This window comes from Xyrauchen texanus, chromosome 22, assembly GCF_025860055.1.
Source record: "Xyrauchen texanus isolate HMW12.3.18 chromosome 22, RBS_HiC_50CHRs, whole genome shotgun sequence".
Taxonomy (NCBI): Eukaryota; Metazoa; Chordata; class Actinopteri; order Cypriniformes; family Catostomidae; genus Xyrauchen; species Xyrauchen texanus.
In genome coordinates this window covers 23,826,183-23,849,098 of record NC_068297.1, presented here as the reverse complement: position 1 = coordinate 23,849,098, position 22,916 = coordinate 23,826,183, and the positions used below count along the sequence as shown (strand labels likewise).

General features: G+C 36.4%; 2 protein-coding genes across 5 annotated transcripts in view; one reads left to right on the top strand and one right to left on the bottom strand.

Moving 5' to 3' along the window:
• Positions 1-707: 707 nt before the first annotated feature.
• Positions 708-9,028, bottom strand: LOC127662528 (dnaJ homolog subfamily C member 27). Its single transcript, XM_052153748.1, has 7 exons — positions 8,671-9,028; positions 7,960-8,042; positions 6,743-6,812; positions 6,288-6,452; positions 5,942-6,064; positions 5,626-5,786; positions 708-3,954 (listed from the first exon to the last, which is right to left on the bottom strand). The coding sequence occupies exons 1-7, from the start codon at positions 8,755-8,757 to the stop codon at positions 3,822-3,824; spliced, it is 822 nt and encodes a 273-aa protein (XP_052009708.1). The 5' UTR covers positions 8,758-9,028; the 3' UTR covers positions 708-3,821.
• A 2,814-nt stretch (positions 9,029-11,842) lies between these two features.
• The window catches only part of LOC127662417 (protein EFR3 homolog B-like), a 37,063-nt gene continuing 25,989 nt past the window's right edge, over positions 11,843-22,916 (top strand). For 2 of the 4 annotated variants that reach the window (XM_052153575.1, XM_052153574.1), the window contains exons 1-4: positions 15,665-15,692; positions 18,926-19,002; positions 21,197-21,324; positions 21,574-21,724. In XM_052153575.1, the coding sequence (XP_052009535.1) occupies positions 15,677-15,692; positions 18,926-19,002; positions 21,197-21,324; positions 21,574-21,724 (372 nt within the window). In that variant the 5' untranslated portion in view covers positions 15,665-15,676. Of the gene's footprint in view, positions 12,170-14,357; positions 14,395-15,664; positions 15,693-18,925; positions 19,003-21,196; positions 21,325-21,573; positions 21,725-22,916 lie in introns of those variants that run through there. The other 2 variants (XM_052153576.1, XM_052153577.1) reach the window with 2 other exon arrangements.

Genomic DNA, 22,916 nt, shown 5'->3' with positions numbered 1-22,916 from the left:
TGGGATGGTGTTCTTCAGCTTGCAAGCTTTACCACTTTTCCTCTAAACATAACGATCGTCATTATGGCCAAACAGTTCAAATTTAGCTTTATCAGACCAGAAGACATTTCTCCAAAATGTAAGATCTTTGTCCCCATGTGCAGTTGCAAACTGTAGTCTGATATGGTATCTGATATCTTTAAGGTGGTTTTGGAGAAGTGGCATTTACTTGCCGAGCAGCCTTTCAGGTTATGTCGATATAGGACTTGTTTTACTGTAGATATAGATACATGTCTACCTGTTTCCTCCAACATATTCACAAGGCACCTTTACTGTTGTTCTGGGATTGATTTGCATCTGTCTGTCTGTCTATCTATCTATCTAAGGAGGATTTGTCAAGCCAATATCAAAGTTTGTCTCAAGGATCGAGTGCTCCTTCATCAACACCAAACCAGACATGTGTTCCTGTAACTGGATATGTAAAATGTTATACTTAATATGATTTAGCATTACCATGAACATTATTGAAGTAAAAAATTATAATGTGGGTGGATAACAAAGGGCTGTAATTAGCATTGATAATTTTTTTTAATAAAATAAATAAAGAGATTAATAAATTCTCATTATTTTAATCTATTGATTTATTTTCTGAAAAGAACTTGTGATGACCAGTAATGTTATCGGTTTCACTGCAATTTATAATCAAAAGGCAAAAAGCAAAGTAATTTTGTTCCTTTATTAGCATAACCAAAATGGAGAAAGTAAATGCTTCTGTGCATAAAACAGAGCCAAAACATTTCCTCATTAAGCAGTGGCCTTGTCATTCATGTAAACAGGCCTGATCTTTGAGTTCTGTATCATCACAGATATGTTTTTTCATGCTTCTTAGCTCATGCCTTTTAACACATTTCTTTTTTACATCAGTGTCATACAATGAAATGAAAGGAGAAAACAATACAAAGCAATTCAGTCAATCCAGTTCAAAGATGTGGTTCTGTATAGTGAGGGTAGCTAATGAAACATTTAGTGAATTATCATCTCTTCACATTATGGGTGAAGTAACTAAACATTGGGGTAAACAGGTTCACGTTACATAGTCCAACATACAGAAGAGAATAAGGCAGCACATAATCCAATGCCCACAAACACCTTTTTACAACGTGCTTCAAAGGAAGCAGGACATTAAGGAACAATAAAAAAAATATCTTAAAAGTAAATAAATGTAATTATTTTTACATAAATATTTTAAAATATAAATAACATGTACAATCACATCATGATGTAAACTCCACAAGTCCATAAAAAATACAATATGTTATATACTTGCATTATAGTGATTTTTACATAGAACTTTTAACATACAAGAGCCAAACAAAACACTGTCAAACTAATGAATGTTGGCACATAAACACAGATTTGTTGGGCATTTCTGCTAATATAACAGTTGTAATGTTTTTAATAATGTATTTGATGTCTTTCAGTATGTAAACAAAGACCCTTTCTCCATACAGTATCCTAGGATCACACAATCACAGGACAGGTTCGCTGAGAGTTTCGTTCATGCTTAATCCATTTAAAAATAGAAACTATCTTAAACATTTCCATTTAGCACATGCATCTTAATGTGAGGAACCTAAACTACTTCACCAATATCAATGGACCCTTCTCACATATCTAGGTTTGGAAAGTGAAGTAAACTGTAGTGGGGTAAACTTCTATAGCAGTGAATGTAAACAACAGCAAATATAATATTTGCATTCTCATAACTAGGGCAGGCATTAGGGGTGATTGTAAAATACCATTAAGTAAGAGTGTTTTTGGTCAGTTATATTTTGCTTTAGAGCAACCCAAGACTGGAATGGACTTGCTGCTGAATTGAAAGCTCTAACAAGTCATCTAGTTCTCTCTCAAAATTAACCCGGAACTGCCAACATGGCATTAAGTGTTAGTATTGTTTTAGGGATTTTTTATATTGTGTTTTTGAGTTTCAAGATTTGTTCTTGATTAGTTTTGATTGTGATGTATTTTGAGTGTAATTTTGACCTTTGACATCAACCTGCCCAGGGACAGCAGATAAAAACTAGCCATTGGTTAAATCAGACAAATTTACATAAGTAAGATGTTTGATTAATAAGTAATGTGTGTTGTCCTTGACAAATAAATAAATAAATAAATGATATATGCCCAACAGCAAAAGAAAAATCCACTATTAGGTTTTCACTACTTTCCAAAAGAGGAATACATACAGAGAGATGGATTACAACAGTTATTGTCACCACCTAAACTCCACTATAGCAGCGTTGATTTTTTATTAATGCCCGGTTAATAACAAAGAATTACATTATAAATGTGTATTTACTAACTCAAAAAATTTTAAATATAAAAACTTTGCTAGATTTATGGCGCTAAATGGAGCGGAAATGCATCATAACGGTCTGTGAAAGGGGTCCATATTGGTTTTGTTAGCTTTGCACTTTGCAAAACCCCAAAAATGTGTTTACACAAAACATTGTAATATAGCAGTCTTGGCACCAGTAATCACAACCTATATCCTACATTTGATAAATCCATTATTATAAATATTAAATACTGTATTTAATAACTAATGTACAAATGCAATTAACAAAAAATTTTGGTACCACTTTACAATAAGGTTCCATTTCTTAACATTAGTTAATGCACTATGAACTAAAATTAACTAATACAAATATATATAGTTCATTGTTTGTTCATGATAATAAACACATTTACTAATGTTAATGAATGGAAATTATTGTAAAGTGTTTCCAGTTCTTCTTTGTCTAATGTATTTAAAATATCTTTAGATGTCCAAGGACCAGTACTAATCCAGTGAGTGAAATCAGATGTTCAAACTAAGATGAGGACTTCCATTAAAGTCACACTGGTTTCTTCCAAATCTAATGTGTTGTATTGCACTGATGCAAAGGTATTGGATAAGTTACATTGTTTCGTTTCAGGTATTTTCCTCCTCTTTGCAGTGAGCTGAGGTGAAGTAGAGAAGAGTCAGGTATTTAACAACAGCATTAGGATGCTAAGTCTGTCTTGCAAATCAGTAAATTAGTGGTCTTTCACCTGGACTCCTGAGCAAAACAATAAAGTCAGAATTCTCACAATAGGTTGGGAGGAGAAAAGGTCCACTTAAGTCATCATCATGCCTCATACCTAAAGAGTGAAGTTTAGTTACTGAGCAATGGATCTGGGCTGTGGCTAGACAGATACACTTCTTTAGATCATTATTGCTGTTGCCCATTTAACTGAAAAATGCATATTACATTATGGTAACCGTGCCATAGCTGTTTATCAAACTCAGCTGTATCTGCATCTTTGCTGAAGTCCAGAGGATTCTCCATGTGTCTTAAGTTTAATCTTCATTGAGAAGGCAAATCTGCTAATGCGTGGCAACACTCCAACTCCAATTAACGGCAATGTGAAGCTGATCGACTTAAAACAAGGGAACTTAAGGGTTACGTTTCAGTGTTGTTTTTTGTAACAATACAATCTGTACTTCTGATATTGTTAAAGCACACTCAGTGTTCTGACTCTAACAGTTTTTAATGCATGTTTAATAAACATAATAAATAAATATAAAACAAATCAACAAGCACCACAGCAAACAATCAAAAAAAACTAAAACAAAATAAATCCCCACTCTTATTACAAAAAACACACACACACAAAAAAAAAAAACAATGAAGTATTCATATGGCACACTGAAGATAAAACAATAGATTTGTTTTATGTTATATCTTTCAGATATGTAATAAAGAGGATGTATTTTTAATAGAAACCAAGGGGATGTGTGTGTGTGGGGGCATATGCTCCTACTTGATATTCTTGAGAAGGGAAGTGCGAGCATTAACCACTGCTTTAAAGGCATCCTCGCTGCCTGGTGCCACACACTTGTCTGGATGCAACAGTACAGCCAACTTCCTATATGCCTTGTTGACTTCCTCCCTACAAACACAAAACAAGAAAAAGTTCTATTAGTCATCGCTAACACACATTAAAACAGGCCTTCTGTTGAGGTTCCAAAAAACAGGGATCACAGTGAAGAATCAACTAATGATGATAGGCTTCGCTCTGTGCATGTACAAGAACATTGATTGGTTGGCCATGAGGGATGACACAAGCTCATGGTTGGTTTCTCAGGCTGCTGGGGGAAATCTCAAAGAGGCTGATAAAGCTGGCAGGAGAGATTCAGGAATGATAATTAGATTGCAGCCATTCTCTATGGTCTGATCCACATGATTAAACTAGCCAAACTAACAAACAGTGTGAATGTTGCAACAATCAGTTTTGAAACACTGCGATTAAATGGGAAATAATGGTATTTGGTCATGTTACTAATGTGATGTTTGTTAAATGTGTTTTTTCTAAGAACATCTGATTTTTAGTAAACGTCACAGAAAGCACACTGTAAATACTAATATCAATTGGCTCTTATAACATTGGAGAGGTTAATGGTTTAAGAAAATCAAGTCAAATCAACATTCTTATCCAAATGTAACACCAAAAGGGTTGCACTAATGGTTTACCTATATATCGAAAAGGCTGATAAACAGCCTATTTGATTTGAAATTGCATCAGTCAAATAATTACTGTGCATACTGAAATGCACTGCAAGGATTATATAAATATTTTTGATATTACATGCTTTAAAGGAACAGTTCACCCAAAAATGTAAATTCTCTCATTATTCACTCACCCTCATGCCATGCCAGAAGTGTATGACTTTTTCTTGTGCAGACCACAAACACAATTTTAAGAAGAATATCTCAGCTCTGTTGGTCCATTTTAATGCAAGTGAATGGTAGGCAGAACGTTGAAGCTCAAAAGAATCACATTAAGGCTTCAAAAAAGTAATCCATTAAGACTCCAGTGGTTAAATCCATGTTTTAAGAAGTGATATAATAGGTGTGGGTGGGAAAAAGATCAATAATTAGTCTTTATTTTTTTTTACTATAAATGTCCACTATCACTTCCACATTCTTCATCTTTTGTTCATGGTGATTTGCATTCTCAGTATCACCACCTTCTGGGCAGGGAGGATAATTTATAGTAAAAAAGAAAAAGGACTTTAATATTGATCTGTTCCTCACAAACACCTATAATACTGCTTCTGAAGACATCGATTTAACCACTATAGTCTTATGGATTACTTTTATACTGTACTGCCTTTAAATGCTTTTGAGCTTCAAAGTTCTGATCACCATTAACTTGTATTGAATGGACCAACAGAGCTGAGATATTGTTTTATAAACCTTTGTTTGTTTTCATCAAAAAACAAATCGCATCTAGGATAGCATGGTAAGTAAATACATTTTCATTTTTGGGTGAACTATTCCTTTAAAATAGGAGAAAGCTATCTTTTAGTAAACACACCTGTGAATCACTGTATATGACTAACCTTACAGAGCCCATTTTGCAGTGCAAGTCAATATCTAAATAGTCATTCATCTGGAGCAAAGTGTATAAAGTACAAAAATTCAGCAGCACAAGTAAAGCCATTCAGCATGAGATTGAGCAATAATGTGTTTCTAAAATCCATGACTATAACAAAAGTGTGCAGGCAGGATTATAGTAGTCCAATAAAATAATATGAGAAGAGGACTGCCTCTGTTTTACCTTGTGGCCCCTGGTTTAACCCCCAGCATGTCCCAGCTGTCTTTGCTATTGCGGATGCGCCGGATAGTGTCAGCTTGCTCTTTGGTAAAACCTACATTGACCTCTGGAGTGGGTCGTTTCCCTCCATTCTCACACATGTCCGTTATAGAAGAGAAAAAAGCCTTTGGAGGGGGCAAAAGCAGATAAATAAAAAAAGTGTTTTTTTTTTTTCATATATAGGACAGAAAAAACTTTCAAAAGTGTTTTTGTGTTTCCAAGACATATTTCCATTCCTACTGAGATGGTGCTGGTATCAGGACTGTAAGAAAGTGCACACCTGAAACATTTCATTGATGCCTTCACCGCTCTGGGCAGAAGTCTCAAAGTAATGAAATCCTCTGCTTTCAGCCCAAAGTCTCCCCTCACTCTCATCCACCACTCGTCTTTTTGTCAAGTCAACCTATAGTAAACAACAGCCACTCGTTATTATGGCCCCTTTGAAATACATTTGCAAGCATGAATGTTTAGGTTCATATACTGTCCTTCTGCAATTGAAATATGCAGTGAAGACTTCACTATAGTTGCTTATAGATAGACCGATAATCGGTTTAACCAAAAAGTGTAAATATGGGCAAGAAATATTGGTTATAAGTTAGTGGAAAATGCTTAGTAAAGATGTGGACCTTGTTGGCACACACAACAAAGATGATGTTCTCCATGTTGGCCTGTGATCCCATTTCCTGCTTCATCTCTGTAAGCCAGCTGTCCAGAGCGTCAAAACTCTCTCTCAGACCAACATCATAGACCAGAATAACCCCTTGAGAGTCCTTATAGAACTCATTACGTACCTGTCAAAACAAACAGCATCAATCCCTTCCAACAGCAAAACTTTAATAGAACATGTCAAACACTGATGCTGCTCTCATGTTCTTCAGGGAGGATCTTGTATTGACTGCAGCTCAATACTGCCACACTGTGGTCAGTTAGCTGTGCCTTCATTATTCACAATTCATTATTACCTTCTCTGGATATTAAGAAACCAGATTTTCTAATTTGCAATAACATTAATTCAGTATTACTTTCAAACAGACCCTATTGAGTGCTTACATATGAAAATATTAAATAAGTAAGGCAATACCTCATAGAAGAATGGATGTCCAGCCATATCAAAAATGTTAACTTTTATCTCCCTGTCCCGAACCTGAACCCTTGAGGTGAAAAAATAAAATTTTCATTCCATTACAGAGAAAAAAATTAATTACTATTGTTTTTTTAATTAAATTACTGTAGTAATAAGAAGTGTCAATAGCATACTGACTGACAGAAAAATTACCACAACCACTTCCATCATATGCTTGTTGATTATTGAAAGGTCATTATTGCTTTTGCACATTTAACTTAAATCACAGTAGGCTACATGGGCAAATAAAATCAGGCTACATGGGCAAATAAAATCAATGAATAACAAAAACAAGAGGGCCTGGGTAGCTCATCTAGTATTGATGCTGACTTCCATCCCTGGAGTCGCAAATTCGAATCCAGGCCATGCTGAGTGACTCCAGCCAGGTCTCATAAGCATTTGAGACTCAAAAGACTTTTTTAGAAGAATACCTCAGCTCTGAAGGTCCTCCAAATTCAACTGAATGGTAATAAAAAAAATCATCACTAAAAAGCACAAAGTCAGCATAGAAATAATCCACATGACTCCAGTTGTTTCCTCTTGTCATCTCAATTGATCTAATCGGCTTGAGGTGAATACATACAAAAATGTAACTCCCTTTTCACTGTACATCTTGCCATGGCGGTCTCTAGGCATGATCATGATTTCAAGCTCGATAACACTTTCTAGTGCTTGACAAATGCGCAGAGCACTAGATAGCACTAGGAAGTTCAAATGAGCTTGAAATCATGATTGTCAAGGAGACTGCTGAAGACAAGATTTATAGTGAAAACGGAGTTAGGCCTATATTTTAGTCTGCACTCAAAACTGAATGTATCGCATCAGAAGACCACTGAAGGCTCATGGATCACTTTTATGCTGACTTTATGTGCATTTTTGAGCTTCAAAGTTCTGTCCACCATTCACTTGCGTTGTATGGACCTAAAGATCTGAAATAGTTTTCTAAAAATCATAATTTGTGTTCTGCAGAACAAAGTCAAACACATCTGGGATGCCAGGAGAATTGTAAATTTTTGGTTGAACTATTCCTTTCATATCTAAGGAATTGTCATTCAACTAAGATGTTTTACTCTATTGAGTATAGATGTGTATGTATATGACAGAACTTTGAATGAAAGATGCTGGGTAAAAAAAGAAAAAAAAAAGACAAGAGATCATTTTGCCCCATTACTTACTTGGTTACTCCATAATCTATACCTATAGTGGCCAGATATTTGGGCACAAATCGCTTCTCACAATATCGTTTAATAATGCAACTCTGGAACAAATAAAGAAAAAGACAAACAAAATGATTAGTGTTCATATTAATACGATTTCTGAAAATACCCAGCCTCTCCACATGCACTACACCTACATTTACATTTACATTTATGCATTTGGCAGACGCTTTTATCCAAAGCGACTTACAGTGCAATTATTACAGGGACAATCCCCCCAGAGCAACCTGGAGTTAAGTGCCTTGCTCAAGGGCACAATGGTGGTGGCCATGGGGTTCGAACCAACAACCTTCTGATTAACAGCCCTGTGCTTTAGCCACTACGCCACCACCATTCCCACACCTAATAAAATAGCTCCTATATTCAACACTGTAAACAACAGATGCTTGGCAGCACATCTTTACAGTATCAGTGATTAAATACATAATTTGGATATAGAAAACTGATTACAATATGTGTAACACATGTCCAACCCTAACTAAAGATTCAAATGATTTAATGGTTATTTCGAAGCGAGACAAAGTGATCAAGCTATTAGAAATGTGAAAACGTATAGGAACAAAATGCCAGTAAATATTCATAAAGATGCAAACAGGCCTATTAAATATTTTTCTTGTTTGATAATTCTGGTCTCTGTATATTTGTCACAATTCAAAGTCCGTTTCTTACCTTCCCCACTTCTGCATTACCAAGACTAATGACCTTAACCCGTAATGACTTTTTGTTTTCTCGTCTCTTCTGAACATTCGTGTCCATATTGCACTTATTCACAAAAATATATCTACAAAATCACGTATGACTTCGCTATGTTTGTACAGTCTGTCTGTAAACAACAGTGAGCCGCTCGCCGTATGGCTAACAGATAGCTAGTGCCTGTAACATGTCACCGACAATTATGGACAGCATTTTTCCATATACAGTTAGCACATTTTGTAGCCGAAAAAAAACGCAAATATTTCAACAAGTAAAAATGTTTTTAAAAGCTAAATTCATTATGCTAACTGGCTAAATGCCTTAGCAACGACGGGTCAGCTGCGTTTGTGTATTTCTAAATTGAAAACGCAGATTCAACACAGTGCGTTACCTATAACAATAAAAATACATATAAATACATAAATTAAGACAGACATTTAAAGAACAGAACTGTAACGAAGTTAACTTAAATACTTATAAATAAGCTAAATATGTATAATCCAAACAAATGGTGGGTAAAATAAGGTAAAAGGATGAGGGTTTCTATGGCTGCAGCATCAGTATTACATTATTAGACAGATTCGTCACTGGGGAGTCAAACAGACATACAAATGCTGTTCAAATAGTTTGATAAAAAGGCTAATTAATTCAATGACATAATAATAACATGTTTATAATAGGCTGTTGTCTACATAAGGAGTTGCACGTTCAAGTGGTTGACAATGGGATAGATAGAAAGAGAATGAAACACAGAGAGGGAGGAGGTGGTGGACTTTTATTAATAGTCCCTACAGTGGATGAAGGTTTGCAGGTCTGTTGGTCCAGGCTGGATTCATATGCATTTCAGAAAAGGACAGAGAGGACTTGGAACAGATTCTGTTTTTCTACCTCAATGGTTTAGTATACTCTGATAAGCCAAGAAGACCTGGAAAGATGCCACTCCCAAGTTTCCTTAATTGTTCAGGTCGCCCAGATCTTCCAAGTCCGAGAAGACTACTAGTAGACTGCAGTGCTCTGTTGGATCATCAGGTTGGTAAGCAGTTGCAGATTTATAAACTCTCTATATATATCTGTTTTCCCTCCATGCTTTGTGATGAACAAGCCATGTAGAATACAGCACATCATTATAGCTCATGAACTGCATAATTTTGTGTAAATAAAAATTTGTGTGTCAGTTATTTAATCACTGAATTTTTGGTTTAGACATGTTACATGCTACCTGCAGTCAATACTCTCTGCAACTAATAATCTGCAAATTGCATATTCAAAATCAGAAGAATTAGTCTATAAACAAATTGACTGATTTTACTATTAAAAACTGTTAAATACAACATTTATGAACTGCAAAAATTATGTGGTCTTTCTTTAGCAGTTTTGCCTGTAATTCATGAAAAATTCAGTTCCGCATCTAAAACTAAAGCCCAGCCAGATTATCACTGAGCCATTTCACATGCCAGGGATCAGACACCAGGGCTTCTCCCATCAGGCCAGGGTATCACGGAAAAAACTCCTGATGTGGATTTAGATTATTCAGTGACAACCCTGTTGAAATGGCCAGCTAAAATCAGCAACCATACGCTATTTGGGTAGCTCAGGGAGACGCCATTCATGGAGTTGTGAGTTTGAATCAGGGCATGCTGAGTGACTCTAACCAGGTCTCCTAAGCAACCAAATTGGCCCGGTTGCTATGGAGGGTAGAGCCACATGGGGTAACCTTCTCGTGGTCATGATAAGGGGTTCTCACTCTCAATGGGGCATGAGGTAAGTTGTGCATGGATCGTGGAGAGTAGCATGAGCCTCCACATGCGGAGTCTCCGTGGAGTCATGCACAATGAGCCACATGATAATTGCCTGTCTCAGAAGCGGAGGAAACTGAGACTTGTCCTCCGCTACCCGGATTGAGGTGAGTAACCACGCCACCATGAGGACCTACTAAGTAGTGGGAATTGGGCATTCCAAATTGGGAGAAAAGGGGATTAAAAAAACAAGCCTTTTTGTTATACCAGCATCACCTGTGCCTGTATTCAAAACACAATAGTTCTGCTGTTTTCTTTTTTTTTTTTTTCTGTTTTTGTTTTTCCAGCAGTTATAAAGTTGTCAAATACAATTAAATACATTTATAAGCAGGGTTTCCACTGTCATAGACAACCTGGATATCCATCCATCCATCCATCGTCAACCGCTTATCCTGTGTACAGGGTTGCGGGGGGCTGGAGCCTATCCCAGCTAACATTGGGCGAAAGGCGGGGGACACCCTGGACAGGTCGCCAGTCAACCTGGATATATCAGGGAATTTTACAGTTGTGTTTTCCAAATAATAAAGTAAATTTCTATCGTGAATTTATAGTTTTCAAGTTCCGAAGATATTTAATCACTTAAATATTGCTCTTGGTTAGAGCTTTTGTAGATCAGAACTTGCTTGCCATAGTGATGTCCGATTTGTGAGTGAATCCTGCCTTTGAGTTGGTTCTGTGCAGCTAACTGGTCACAGATTGGTGTCAATGTTTAATTAGCGGCTCGGTCTGAATTAAAATAATTTTAAAAATGTGGTTTTTCAGTGTTAAAGGAGGTTACTAGGAGAGAACATGAAGCAGTCATCAAGCTATTATTTGATATGTAAAAACATAACAAGAGTTCATAATAATAAACAGATGCAAACGGATCCATACAATGCATTTATTGTATGATAAGTTCATCTAATTATGGATGTCATTTTATCAGTTTTTAATTCCCTGTAATGAAAATTAAAAAAGTGTCACTCAACAGTTTTAAGATATGTAAAAAAAACAAAAGGCAGTTTTATTTAAATAGTTCATTATTTTTTTTTTGTGAGAAGTGATTTATTTACTGAAAGTTGACCATATAAGATATTTAACACTTTGTGTTTTTGTGGTGCATCCATATATTGCATCCATGAAAATTAAACAAACACACACACAGGCAATTATAAAAAATAATCAACAATCCATAACTACTACTGTAGCTGCTTCTAGAGAGAGTGGGCAGTGGGAGGCGGTGTTCTCGTTGATTGCTTCATGGTTGCACCAATCAATTCTTTCCCCCTCTCATCCTGTCTTCACACTCTCCATCTCTGACGTCCTGCTTATCTCCCTCCCCTGTGCCTCTCTCATTGTTGAATGGTCAGGAGGTGTGTGCATGTGTTCATATTTGCTGAGGAGGGACTGCATGCATGCTAGAATGTGTGTGATTGTATTTGTGTGCATGTGTATATGTGGGTGTGCACCTGTGTGTTAAACCAGCATTGTTCCTGATAGAGGGAAAGCTGTGCCGCGCTGTTTGAAGAATCCAAGGTCATTGGAGAATAGTCTTATGTGAGCGTGCATGTGTGAATGAGTGTCTATGAGAGAGTGAGCGTGTGTGTGTCTCTCTCTCTTCCTTTCTCTCTGGCTGTGTGACAGAGAAAGAGGCTTCAGGCAAAGAACAGTGAATTTCATCTGCTTTTCATCAATGTACGGTAAGGGCATTTGTGTTTGTTTGTGTATGTGAGGGTATGATTATGTGCATAAATATAGTAATCATTTCCTTCCTGGATTAGGGTAGACAAAATTCATCTGCATCACAAAAGATTATGGCACATTAGAGTGATGCTGAAGCAACAGATTGCATGCAGTATTTATTATTAATATTTAATTTGAGTTATATACTGTGCATCACCCATTTAAGTGCATCCTCACTACTCATGTGCATTTATCAAATACTAAAAAATGCTACTAAAATACACACATATACCGCAATAGTAAGAAATTGCAATGTTCACATTCAATAATATACTCTAACTGTAAATTTACATGCACATGTATTAACTGTATTAATATCTCCTGCTTTATTAAAATGATTTTGGCATGAGCATGGCATGAGAGCTAGCAGCATGCACAGCAGATGATGTTTTGAATGAGCTGCAGGCTGTTGGTCTGTGATTTTTGATTCCTCACAGCATGGATGCCTACGAGACATGCGAATGGCTCGAGTGCTTCATAACCAGATCGTTTACATTTTTAACAGCCTGAGTATTTCACCCAGATTTCCCCACTTATTTAAACATGCCACAAGCAAACAAGCTTGTTCGGAGACTACAGAATTATAAGCGCATACTGATTAAGTTATGCAGATTTGACACTTAAAGGGATATTCACCCAAAAATGAAATGTATTTTTCTTTTTGAAATGTACTCACCCTCCTGGCATCCCAGATGTGTATGACTTTCGTTCTTCTGTAGAACACAAATAAAGATTTTTAGAAGAATAGTTCAGCTCTGTAGATCCATACAATGAGAATTGGTGAATGGGTGGCAACATTTTTAAGCACCATAATCCACATAAAGGCAGCGTGATAGTAATCCATTAGACTCCAGTTGTTGAATCCATGTGTTCAGACATGATATGATATGTGTGGATGAGAAACAGATCAATATTTATGTAATTTTTTTATAATAATTTATCCTCCCTGCCCAGTAGGGGGTGATATGTAGGAAGAATGTGAATCACCAAAAACAGAAGAAGGAGAAAGTGAAAGTTAAAGAAAAAGGACTTAAGTATTGAACTGTTTCTCACCCACATCTATCATATCGCTTCAGAAAATTTGGATTTAACCATCAGAGTTGTCTGGATTACATTTATGTTGCCCTTATGTGGATCTTCAAACTTTTGGCACCCATTCACTTGCATTGTATGGACCTGCAGAGCTGGAATATTCTTCTAAAAATCTTCCTTTGTGTTCAGCAGATGAAAGAAAGTCTTACACATCTGGGATGGCATTAGCGTGAGTACACAATGAGAGAATTTTCAGTTTTGGGTGAACTAACCATTTAAGGACTTAGAAGAGATTAGATGATCAACAATGACAAATCATTAATGGAATACTTGCTGAATATGTTTATTCTGTTGTTGGGAATAAAATAAATGTTTGTTTTTAAAGGATGATTGAAGCTTTACTCTTAAATGTACATTCTGTCATTATTTACTCAATATTATGTCATTCCACTTTCCTTCGTGGAATGCTAAAAGAGAAGTTTGACAGAATGATCAATCTGTTTTAGATGGGGACCAGGGGCTGTCAAGTTTCAAAAGGACATAAGTAGAAAATAAAAGCAGTCCATATGACATTTGCTCTCTATTTTATGTCTTTTGAAGCTATGTGAAAGCTTTGTGTAAGGAACAGACTGAAATTTTAGTTGTTTTTCACTGAAAATCTTGCTTGACTTTATGGTCGCCATTTACTTTCATTGTATGAAAAAGAACAGCTTGAACATTCGTCTAAAATATCTCCCTTTTTGTGTTCTACTGACATTAGGGTTAGTAAATTATGACAGAATTTTCATTTTTGGGCGAACTATTCCTTTAAGCTTGCCTTTTTGGAAATCTCACATTTTATATTACTTACATTTTAAGTATGCAATTTACATTTTCATTTTGGCCGAAATTGCAAACTATTTCTTTGTGCAAAATCTGACACTTTGTAATATGTTTTCACAGCAATACTGAAACATTAACTTCACCTCAAAACAAAAGTTCCTGTTACAGAGGCTGTCTACAACTGTAGATTATTTGCATAGTTTTAGATTAACCAGATACACATGAAAGTACACATGACTGAAGAAAATCAATAGATTTCATTCTTTGCTCTACCATCAAGTTATCCATCTGTGGTTGGTCTTCCTCTCTGTGACATTTCCGTGTAAGCGTGAGTGCCTTTGATATTGTGTCCTGTTTTGGGCAATCTGAAGGCATATGGCATGGCTGATGTTCTAAATATAACTGTCATTTCAAGCAGCTCTAATAATTCAGTGGAACAATATTTAGAGTGACTGCGTCATAAAGGGAGAGAGACATTGGCTGGATTTTGTGTATGGGAAAGATATGCAGCCGCTCTGATTGATTCACATGCATAGTGTGATGTGTGTTATGTAATTGCTGTAGTAGTGCGGTTAAAGCCATTATAAAGCTGGATGTCTTCTAGTCTCCCCACCAGTTTTGAGGATATTAAATCAGCCATTGTAGTACATCTGAGCAAGACTAGCACTTTGTTATGACCTAATCCTCTTTGTCACAATGCCCAGTATAGCCATTGTTTTGCAGTTTATGCTGATGTGCATGTACAGGATTACTTGGCAACAAAGTATGCACTTACCCGAGTGTAGATGTTGCACCCCTGAATCAAATTACTGACAGCACAATTGGTACTTAATTATTTAGTTGTTTGTGTTTTCTAAGCTAAAATTTTACGTTTAATTTTTTGCATCATATCACCTCATCATTAAAGAGAAAGTTCACCTAACAATTTACTCACCCTCATGTTGTGGCAAACCCTAGTGACTTTTATTCTTTGGTGGAAAACAAAAGGAGATTTTAGTCAAAATGTTAGGGACTACCAGCCTGTTTTCCATACAGTGAAAATGAACGGTGACTGGGGCTGTCAGTCCCTATAATCGTGCCTAACATCTCTCTTTGTGCTCCATGAAAAAAGGAAAGTCAGATGGGTTTGGACCAGCATAAGGGTGAGTAAATGATGGCAGCATTTTCATTGCTGATGAACTATCCCTGTAAATGTACTACATGATGATATGGCAAGATTTTATACACCCTGAGCAAAAAGTATTAATGCTGGAAGTAGATATTTTGGCCCCTGGGTCCAGACAGTCACCAGAATGCAGTGAATGAGTGATAGAGGCGAGTACACAGCCATACGAGAGTAATAAACAGGAGGGAACAGTGGAGGCAATATTTACCATCCTGTCAGAGAGCTAGAATGCCAAATCTCTTATATTTAAGACATATTGCCAATAAAATACTCATCACATTGTGCTTGTGGTCAAGTAAAGCAGTTGTTCCTGCTACTCTTGCATGGAGCTTGGATATATGAAATCAATATTTACTTCATGCTATTCATTATTTACACAGATGGATGATGGTTGGTGGGCTGATTATCAAGACTGTCTGTTTAGGAGCCCAAATGCAGGAGCCAGATGCTTTTGATTTCTTGTAAATCACTTTGTTAATAGAGTATGTTCAATGTAAATGTTGTATTATTCATGAACGGTGCTCTTTGTCTCCTACCTGACCTTTGAACATTGTTTAATGATTTATAAATTAAAATTGAAATGTTATTATCTTACATTTTTATTTTATTTTATTTTATTTGCAAGACTTGGCTATGAGTCAAAGCAAAGCCTGTATAGTATTTTGAAAGTATTTTTCATATCTAGCCATTAATTTAGGCAAAAACAGAAGCACAAAACCACATGTAACCTGTCCTGCGGAGTTCGAACCGGCATCAGCCGGCATGGGAGGCGGGCACAGTAGCGAGGTGGTTGAAGGCTACAAAGTATGCACTAATGAGTCACTAGTGTGCCTCTTCAGGCCAAGGGAGTGAGACTTACAGCTGGCTCCCATTACACTCACCCCCCTAAACCTCACTCCCATCCGGGTCACGGCACCACTGTAACCAGTCCTGCTCGACCTGCTCCGAGAGGGATTCAAACGGCCTCAGCCGGCATGGGAGGCTTACACGCTAAAGAGGAGGCTAAAGGCTACAGCCTCTAGTGTAAGTCGCTAATGCGCCTCTTGAGGCCAGGGGAGTGAGGTTTAAACCTACCGCACAGCTATCACATACCAGCTGGCTCCCCTTACACACAGATCAATTAAATTCACAGCGATTCTTAATTCTTTGTTTATTTGTTGTTTCTTTTTAGTGATTAAACATTGCTCTCATTAGTGATATTTTTTGTCAGACTGTAAAATCATTATGAGAGTGAGAAATAAAGTGAAAGAAAGAGAGAATTCACTGCTGTCATTGCAGTGGGGAAATATTCAGTCTGGGCTGTCAGATTTATTTTTTTCTCACTCAGACCTCTCACTTCTGTTGCTTTTGGCAGAGAGGGTGTCACACTGAGATGTCAAAACACTAGCAGGCGGCCCAATGTGTGACTCACACACCAGCTCCTCTCCCATCCATCCAATCACAGTGGAATGACCAATTACGATCTTTGTAAAAGGCAGCTTGACTCTAGTTTAACAGCAGGTTTGACTCAATATAAGCTTATGTTGATTTTAATAATCGTGCCTTCCAGTGATAGCCCAATGTTTACATTGTAGGATAGTATGGGTCACTTTTCTGATATGGTATATATATATATATATATATATATATATATATATATATATATATACATACATATTCATTTGGCAGACACTTTTAGCCAAAGCGACTTACGTGGCACTTCAATACATTTGATCAGTTTGTGTGTTTCCTGGGAACCGAACCTATTATCTTGGCATTGCTTGCACTATGCTCTACCAGTTGTTACAAAATCCAACTAACCATATAATCATGCATGTTTAGAGTAGCAAAATAAATCGGCTTATATTTATCAACTTCTAAAAAAAGAGAATGCTTCTAAAGTTTTTTGTTTTTGACATCAAAGGTTGTGCATCCAATCAAACTCTGGTAGAAGCTAGTCAGATTAGGCAAATGCCAATATTGGAAGGTTGATTGACATGCCCTCATCCTCAAAAACCATGAACAAAAATATGAAAAATAAAATAAATTACAACCCACACAACATTAAATATGTTCATTTGCAATAACAATAAACATTTTGTGCTGTGAAAATCAGTTTAGAACCACTGTGTATTATATAGATTAATCAGACTTTAAACAATAATTAATTATTGCATAATCTTTAATATACGTGACACAAATCTTTCTTTACACAATATATTGCTTTTATTGGTTATCACACTGCAATGTGGTATGTTCCATAATATATGATGAACAGAATGAGAAGCCAGTTTCAGTTATATGTGGGTGGTTGAGCACTGCTCTGATTTCTCCACCTGCTTTGGTTTGTTTACTCTCATCCATGACGAAGCCCTTTCTCTTTGGTAATGGAATAAACAGCTCTTTCCATCTCAGGGGTCCTGCCAAGGTGTTGCCTCTGACTCATCAGCCCAGAAGGGGCTTTGAATGTGTGCGTCATCGTGAAAGAATGTTTTAGCAGCTTTATACTGTAGTTGATAAAAGTAGCATGGACATTATTTTTTTATTCAGCATCAAAATATTATGTTAAAATTTAGGTTGGGAAATTATATTTATTATTTTGCAACAAATAGAAGACAATTGATGAATGGTAAATTTGAGGTGCTTTTTCTGTGATTTGCAATGTGTGCTTTATAAACCTTTTGTGGGCTTTGAAGTGCTGGTGTAAAGCAAGATTCTTTTCAAATCCGTTTAACTGGCTCACCAAGCTGCAGACATTTCCTAAATACAAATTAATGCCTGGCCTCACTTACTTGATTGCAGCACGTCTGATTTATTTAATGTGTTGATGCAATAAATAAATCTCACTTTGAGTATTATTACACAGACTCTTGATCACTAGGGCTCCACAACCTGATGATTAAAAAAGAATGAGGTCAGGTGATATGACAGGCCTTTTTTTTTTTTTCTTTAAGAATAACTTATATATTGGGTTATTTTTGTGGTTTTGTGCTCAGTTATTATGTTATTTGAAAAATTAGCATGATTGAAAGAAATCTTTTTTTTTTCTCAAATCGAAAATGTATTTAGTTTGATCCATCACGTATTTAAAAAATGTACTACAAATTGTATTTCACTGGCAAGAAAATACATTTCCAATATCAAAATTGAAAACAGATTTTAGAAAAGAGATTGTCCAAGAAAAAACTGTGAGGGAAAAGGAAATGTTTTATGTTTCTTAATTGTGTGTGTGTGTGTGTGTGTGTGTGTGTGTGTGTGTGTGTGTGTGTGTGTGTGTATATATATATATATATATATATATATATATATATATATATATATATATATATATATATTAGGCCAAAAAATATATCAGGAAATTAAATGACATAATACAATGCTTAAATATTTATATTTAACTTAAATATTTTAATGTATATATTATAAATGCACTTTTAAAATATACTTTAGACAATATTTGTATTGTCTAAAGAAATACAAAAAAAAAACATTGCCAAAAATATATCCAGAAAAATAAATGACAAAAATATATTCAAATATAATGTATACATATAAATATTTTACATATTAATATGTACTTTATAAATATTTTTGCATATATATTATAAATATATTTTTCCTGATAATTTGTATGTAAATCTTTTTATTGTTTTTGCTATATGTACAGGGGCTTATAAGATGGAAGCTCTAATTCTCCCTTCCCCATGTGTTTCAGGTGTTTGTGGATGTTGTGGGGCCCTGAGACCCCGTTATAAGAGACTGGTGGATAACATCTTTCCTGAAGACCCTGAGGTAAGGGCTCAGGTCAAATAACAGTTGCTGAGCATGAAATAGGTATGTGTTTACGGCCGAGGTTTCTGGTGGTTATGAGTTATCTGTGATCAGTGCAGTAATGTAAACATTGCCCTCTGTAGTGTCATAAGAGGTAGGTAGTAATGCGCTACATTTACTTTTACTTCTTACAATGGGCTCTTGTTACATCAGTTTTTAAGTGTACATATCAATGTGCTTTGTCCCGTGTCCCGCTGCAGTATTTGCGCATTTACCCCACGCCCTCACGGGGGTAGTGGAATTTATCGCAGCTACTTTGGGCTGATGAACTGTATAAATCCATGTAAACATCCACATTAAGTGTAAATGCTTTTTGCTCTGCCAAACGTGTAATTGACAACTGGGGCGTGGACAGACAGCCTTTCTGAGCGTGGCATACTCTGTGTTTAGGGAGCGGCAGTACCGTATATAGATCTAATGATCAAAAAAAATTTGACACTGAAAACTGTAACTACACTGAACTAACACAACTAAAAGTTATGAAATGGTGAAAGTAGGCATTAATAAATCTTGATCTTGCTTTGGTTTATAGTTCAGCATTTTATATAATGTCCCTGTTGGACATTGTTCACGTTTTCACCATAATAATTACTAGAAAGGTTTCAAAAATCTCTTCTTATTGACAAATTCATCCAGCTCTGATGAGTCCTTAAAGGGATAGTTCACCCAAAAATTAAAATTCTCTCATCTTTTACTCACCCTCATACCATCATAGATGTGCATGGCTTTTTTTCATCTGCTACACTCAAATGAGGATTTTTAGAAGAATTTCTCAGCTCCTTTGGTTCATACAATGCAAGTGAATGGGTGCCAACATTGCTAACATTTTCAAGCTAAAACATTTCACATATGTCAGCATAAAAGTAATCCATAAGACTCCAGTGGTTAAATCAATATCTTCAGAAGTGATGTGATAGGTGTGGGTGAGAAACAATCACTTTTACATTCTTCTTCTTTTGTTTTTTGTGATTCACATTCTTCTCTGCATATCACCCCCTGCTGGGCTGGGAGAAGAACTTCTAGCAAAAAATTGCTTAAATATTGATCTGTTTTTCACCCACACCTATCATATCCCTTCTGAAGATATGGATATACTACTGGAGTCATATGTGTTACATTTATGGCATCTGCATTTGCTTTTTGGAGCATCAAAATTGTGGCACCCAATTACTTGCATTGTACTGACCTACAGAGCTGAAATATTTTACTAAAAATTATAATTTGTGTTCTGCAGAAGAAAGGAAGGAAGTCACACATATCTGGGATGGCATGCAGTTGAGTAAATGATGAGAAAATTTTTGGGTGAACAACCCCTTTAAAGTGATAGCTCAGCCATAATGTAATATTCTGTTATCATTTCCCTACCCTCAGGTTGTTCCAAACCCGTGTTTGGAACACAAAATATGTTAGACAGAATGTTTGGGACTAACAGTCTCGGTCATCAATTACTTTCAAAATAAAGAGAAAAAAAAAACACATTCACTGAAATGTTGACAAAGGCTAACATTTCCTTATTGTATTGCATAGAAGAAAGTAAGTCATACGGGTTTGGAACAACAATGACAGAATTTCCATTAATAATAATAATACAAATAATAATTCTGTTATACATATTAAATGTGTACAGTATAATGGAATGTAGGGAGTTAATGTCCATAATGTAATTTGTGAAAGTAATGAGTTACTCACTACTTGAGTACTCTTACTCAAGTAATTTGTTATATTTGCACTTTTAATTCTACTTGAGTAATTAATTTGTTTAAATAATTGTACTTTTACTTGAGTACAATTTTGGCTACTCTACCCACCTCTGGGGGACATTCATTCTATTTAAAGCCACTGCGGCATAGCATGTCTGCTGCATGGTTGCCTGATTGCATTCAGCCCTCTCAGAAGCATAGGTTTTCTATTTGACCATGACAAGCTAGAGCGGAATGTTAAACAGCATTAGAATCTGTCTCTGTTTTCTTTAGAGTGATGGAATAGGATTTAGGATCTATATTCAACTCAAAACAATATTTTACTTTCAAAAACGTAATCATAAAAATAAAATAGGAATTAATTTCCTGTAATGATCCTATTTTGATTATTTTTTAGTATCTATCTATTTGTTTGACTGTTTGTCTGTTTGTCTTTCTTGTCTTTTTTATTCAAGGATGGTTTGGTGAAAGCTAACATGGAGAAGCTTACTTTTTATGCCCTGTCTGCTCCAGAGAAACTAGACCGCATCGGCTCCTACCTGTCAGAAAGACTTTCCAGAGATGTTGCCCGCCACAGATATGGGTAAAACATGCCAGAAAGGATGCATTTTCTTCTAAACCAGGTCACCAGAAAGGATTTCTCAATATGGCATTGATGACATTGATGTACTAAGTTATAGTAGTCTGGTTTTCTAAGATACTATGTGAAATGCATTAGTTATAATTTAAGTTTGAGTGGGCAATTTAAACTAGAAAAGGAGAGTTCTTCAAGACAGACATACAGAAAGTTAAATAGAATAGAAATAGAAAAACATGTTTGTGTGTCTCACAGGTATGTTTGTATTGCTATGGAGGCTTTGGACCAGCTGCTGATGGCCTGTCACTGTCAAAGTATAAACCTTTTTGTTGAGAGTTTCCTCACTATGGTGCGCAAGCTACTGGAGGCAGACAAACCCAACTTGCAGATCCTGGGCACTAACTCAGTGAGTGCAATCTTCTGCCTTTACTGTCTGGTGGAATTTAATTATGGACACTATTGTTAAATGTGAATATGAAAATGATCACTTAAAGGGATATTTCACCAAAAAAAAAAAATTCTCATACAATTTACTCTCCCTCCCAAATGTGTATGACTTTTTTTTTATTTTTCTGGAAACAAATTAAGATTTTTAGAATAATAGCTCAGCTCTTTAGGTCCATAAAATGCAAGTGAATGGTGGCCAGAAATCTGAAGGTCCAAATATCATTGTAAAGGTATTAATGGAAAGGAGGAGGCGAGAACTGGCTTGACAATATAAATAATCTTTTAGTGAAGAACGTAAACGAAAAGACAAACACACAAAGGTGTCGGACAGCTGCCCATAAATCTCTCTCTCTGTCCCACTGCAGTCTCCAGTCGGCCTTCATCCCTCTCTGAGGCTTCATTAGCCTGATTCCTCCGCCCTGTCACATTATTCTCTCAGGCCGGGAAGCCCCCGGCATGATGTACACCCCCTTTTCCCTGGGGAGGGGCGTGCCTAACGCCCCCTCTGCCGACAGGCCATCCCCGTCTACCTGGATGAGGGAGGGGACAAGGGGAGGGAAACAAAAAAAATTTGCACCTACACGCCGTAACGACGATCGGGCCAAATTAACAAAAACATTTTTAAAAAGTGAGGGAAAGGCCAACACGGAGTGGCAGTGGGAGAGAGAGAGGAGAGAGAGAAAAAGTTATAATTTAATGAAGAACTTAAACGAAAAGACAAACACACAAAGGTGTCGGACAGCTGCCCGTAAATCTCTCTCTCTCTGTCCCAGTGCAGTCTCCAGTCGGCCTTTGTCCCTCTCTGAGGCTTGATTAGCCTGATTAGGGGCCGGGTGTGTAGCATCATGACCCGGCCCCGCCCTCCGCCCTGTCACAATCATATGACATCATAAAAGTAATCCATGTGACTCCAGTGATTTAATCAATGTCTTCTGAAGCGATCCAATCTGTTTTGGGTGATAACAGATCAAAATAAATATTTTGCACTATAAAAGTTGACTTCAGTCTACTTGTGATTTCAAGCCATCTAGCACTCTGTGCATGCATCAAGCACTAGTTAGTGTATTCAAGCTTGAAATCATGATCGTGCCTAAAGACTAGTGTTGTCACAATACCATAATTATTACTTGCGATACTATACCAGCTAAAGT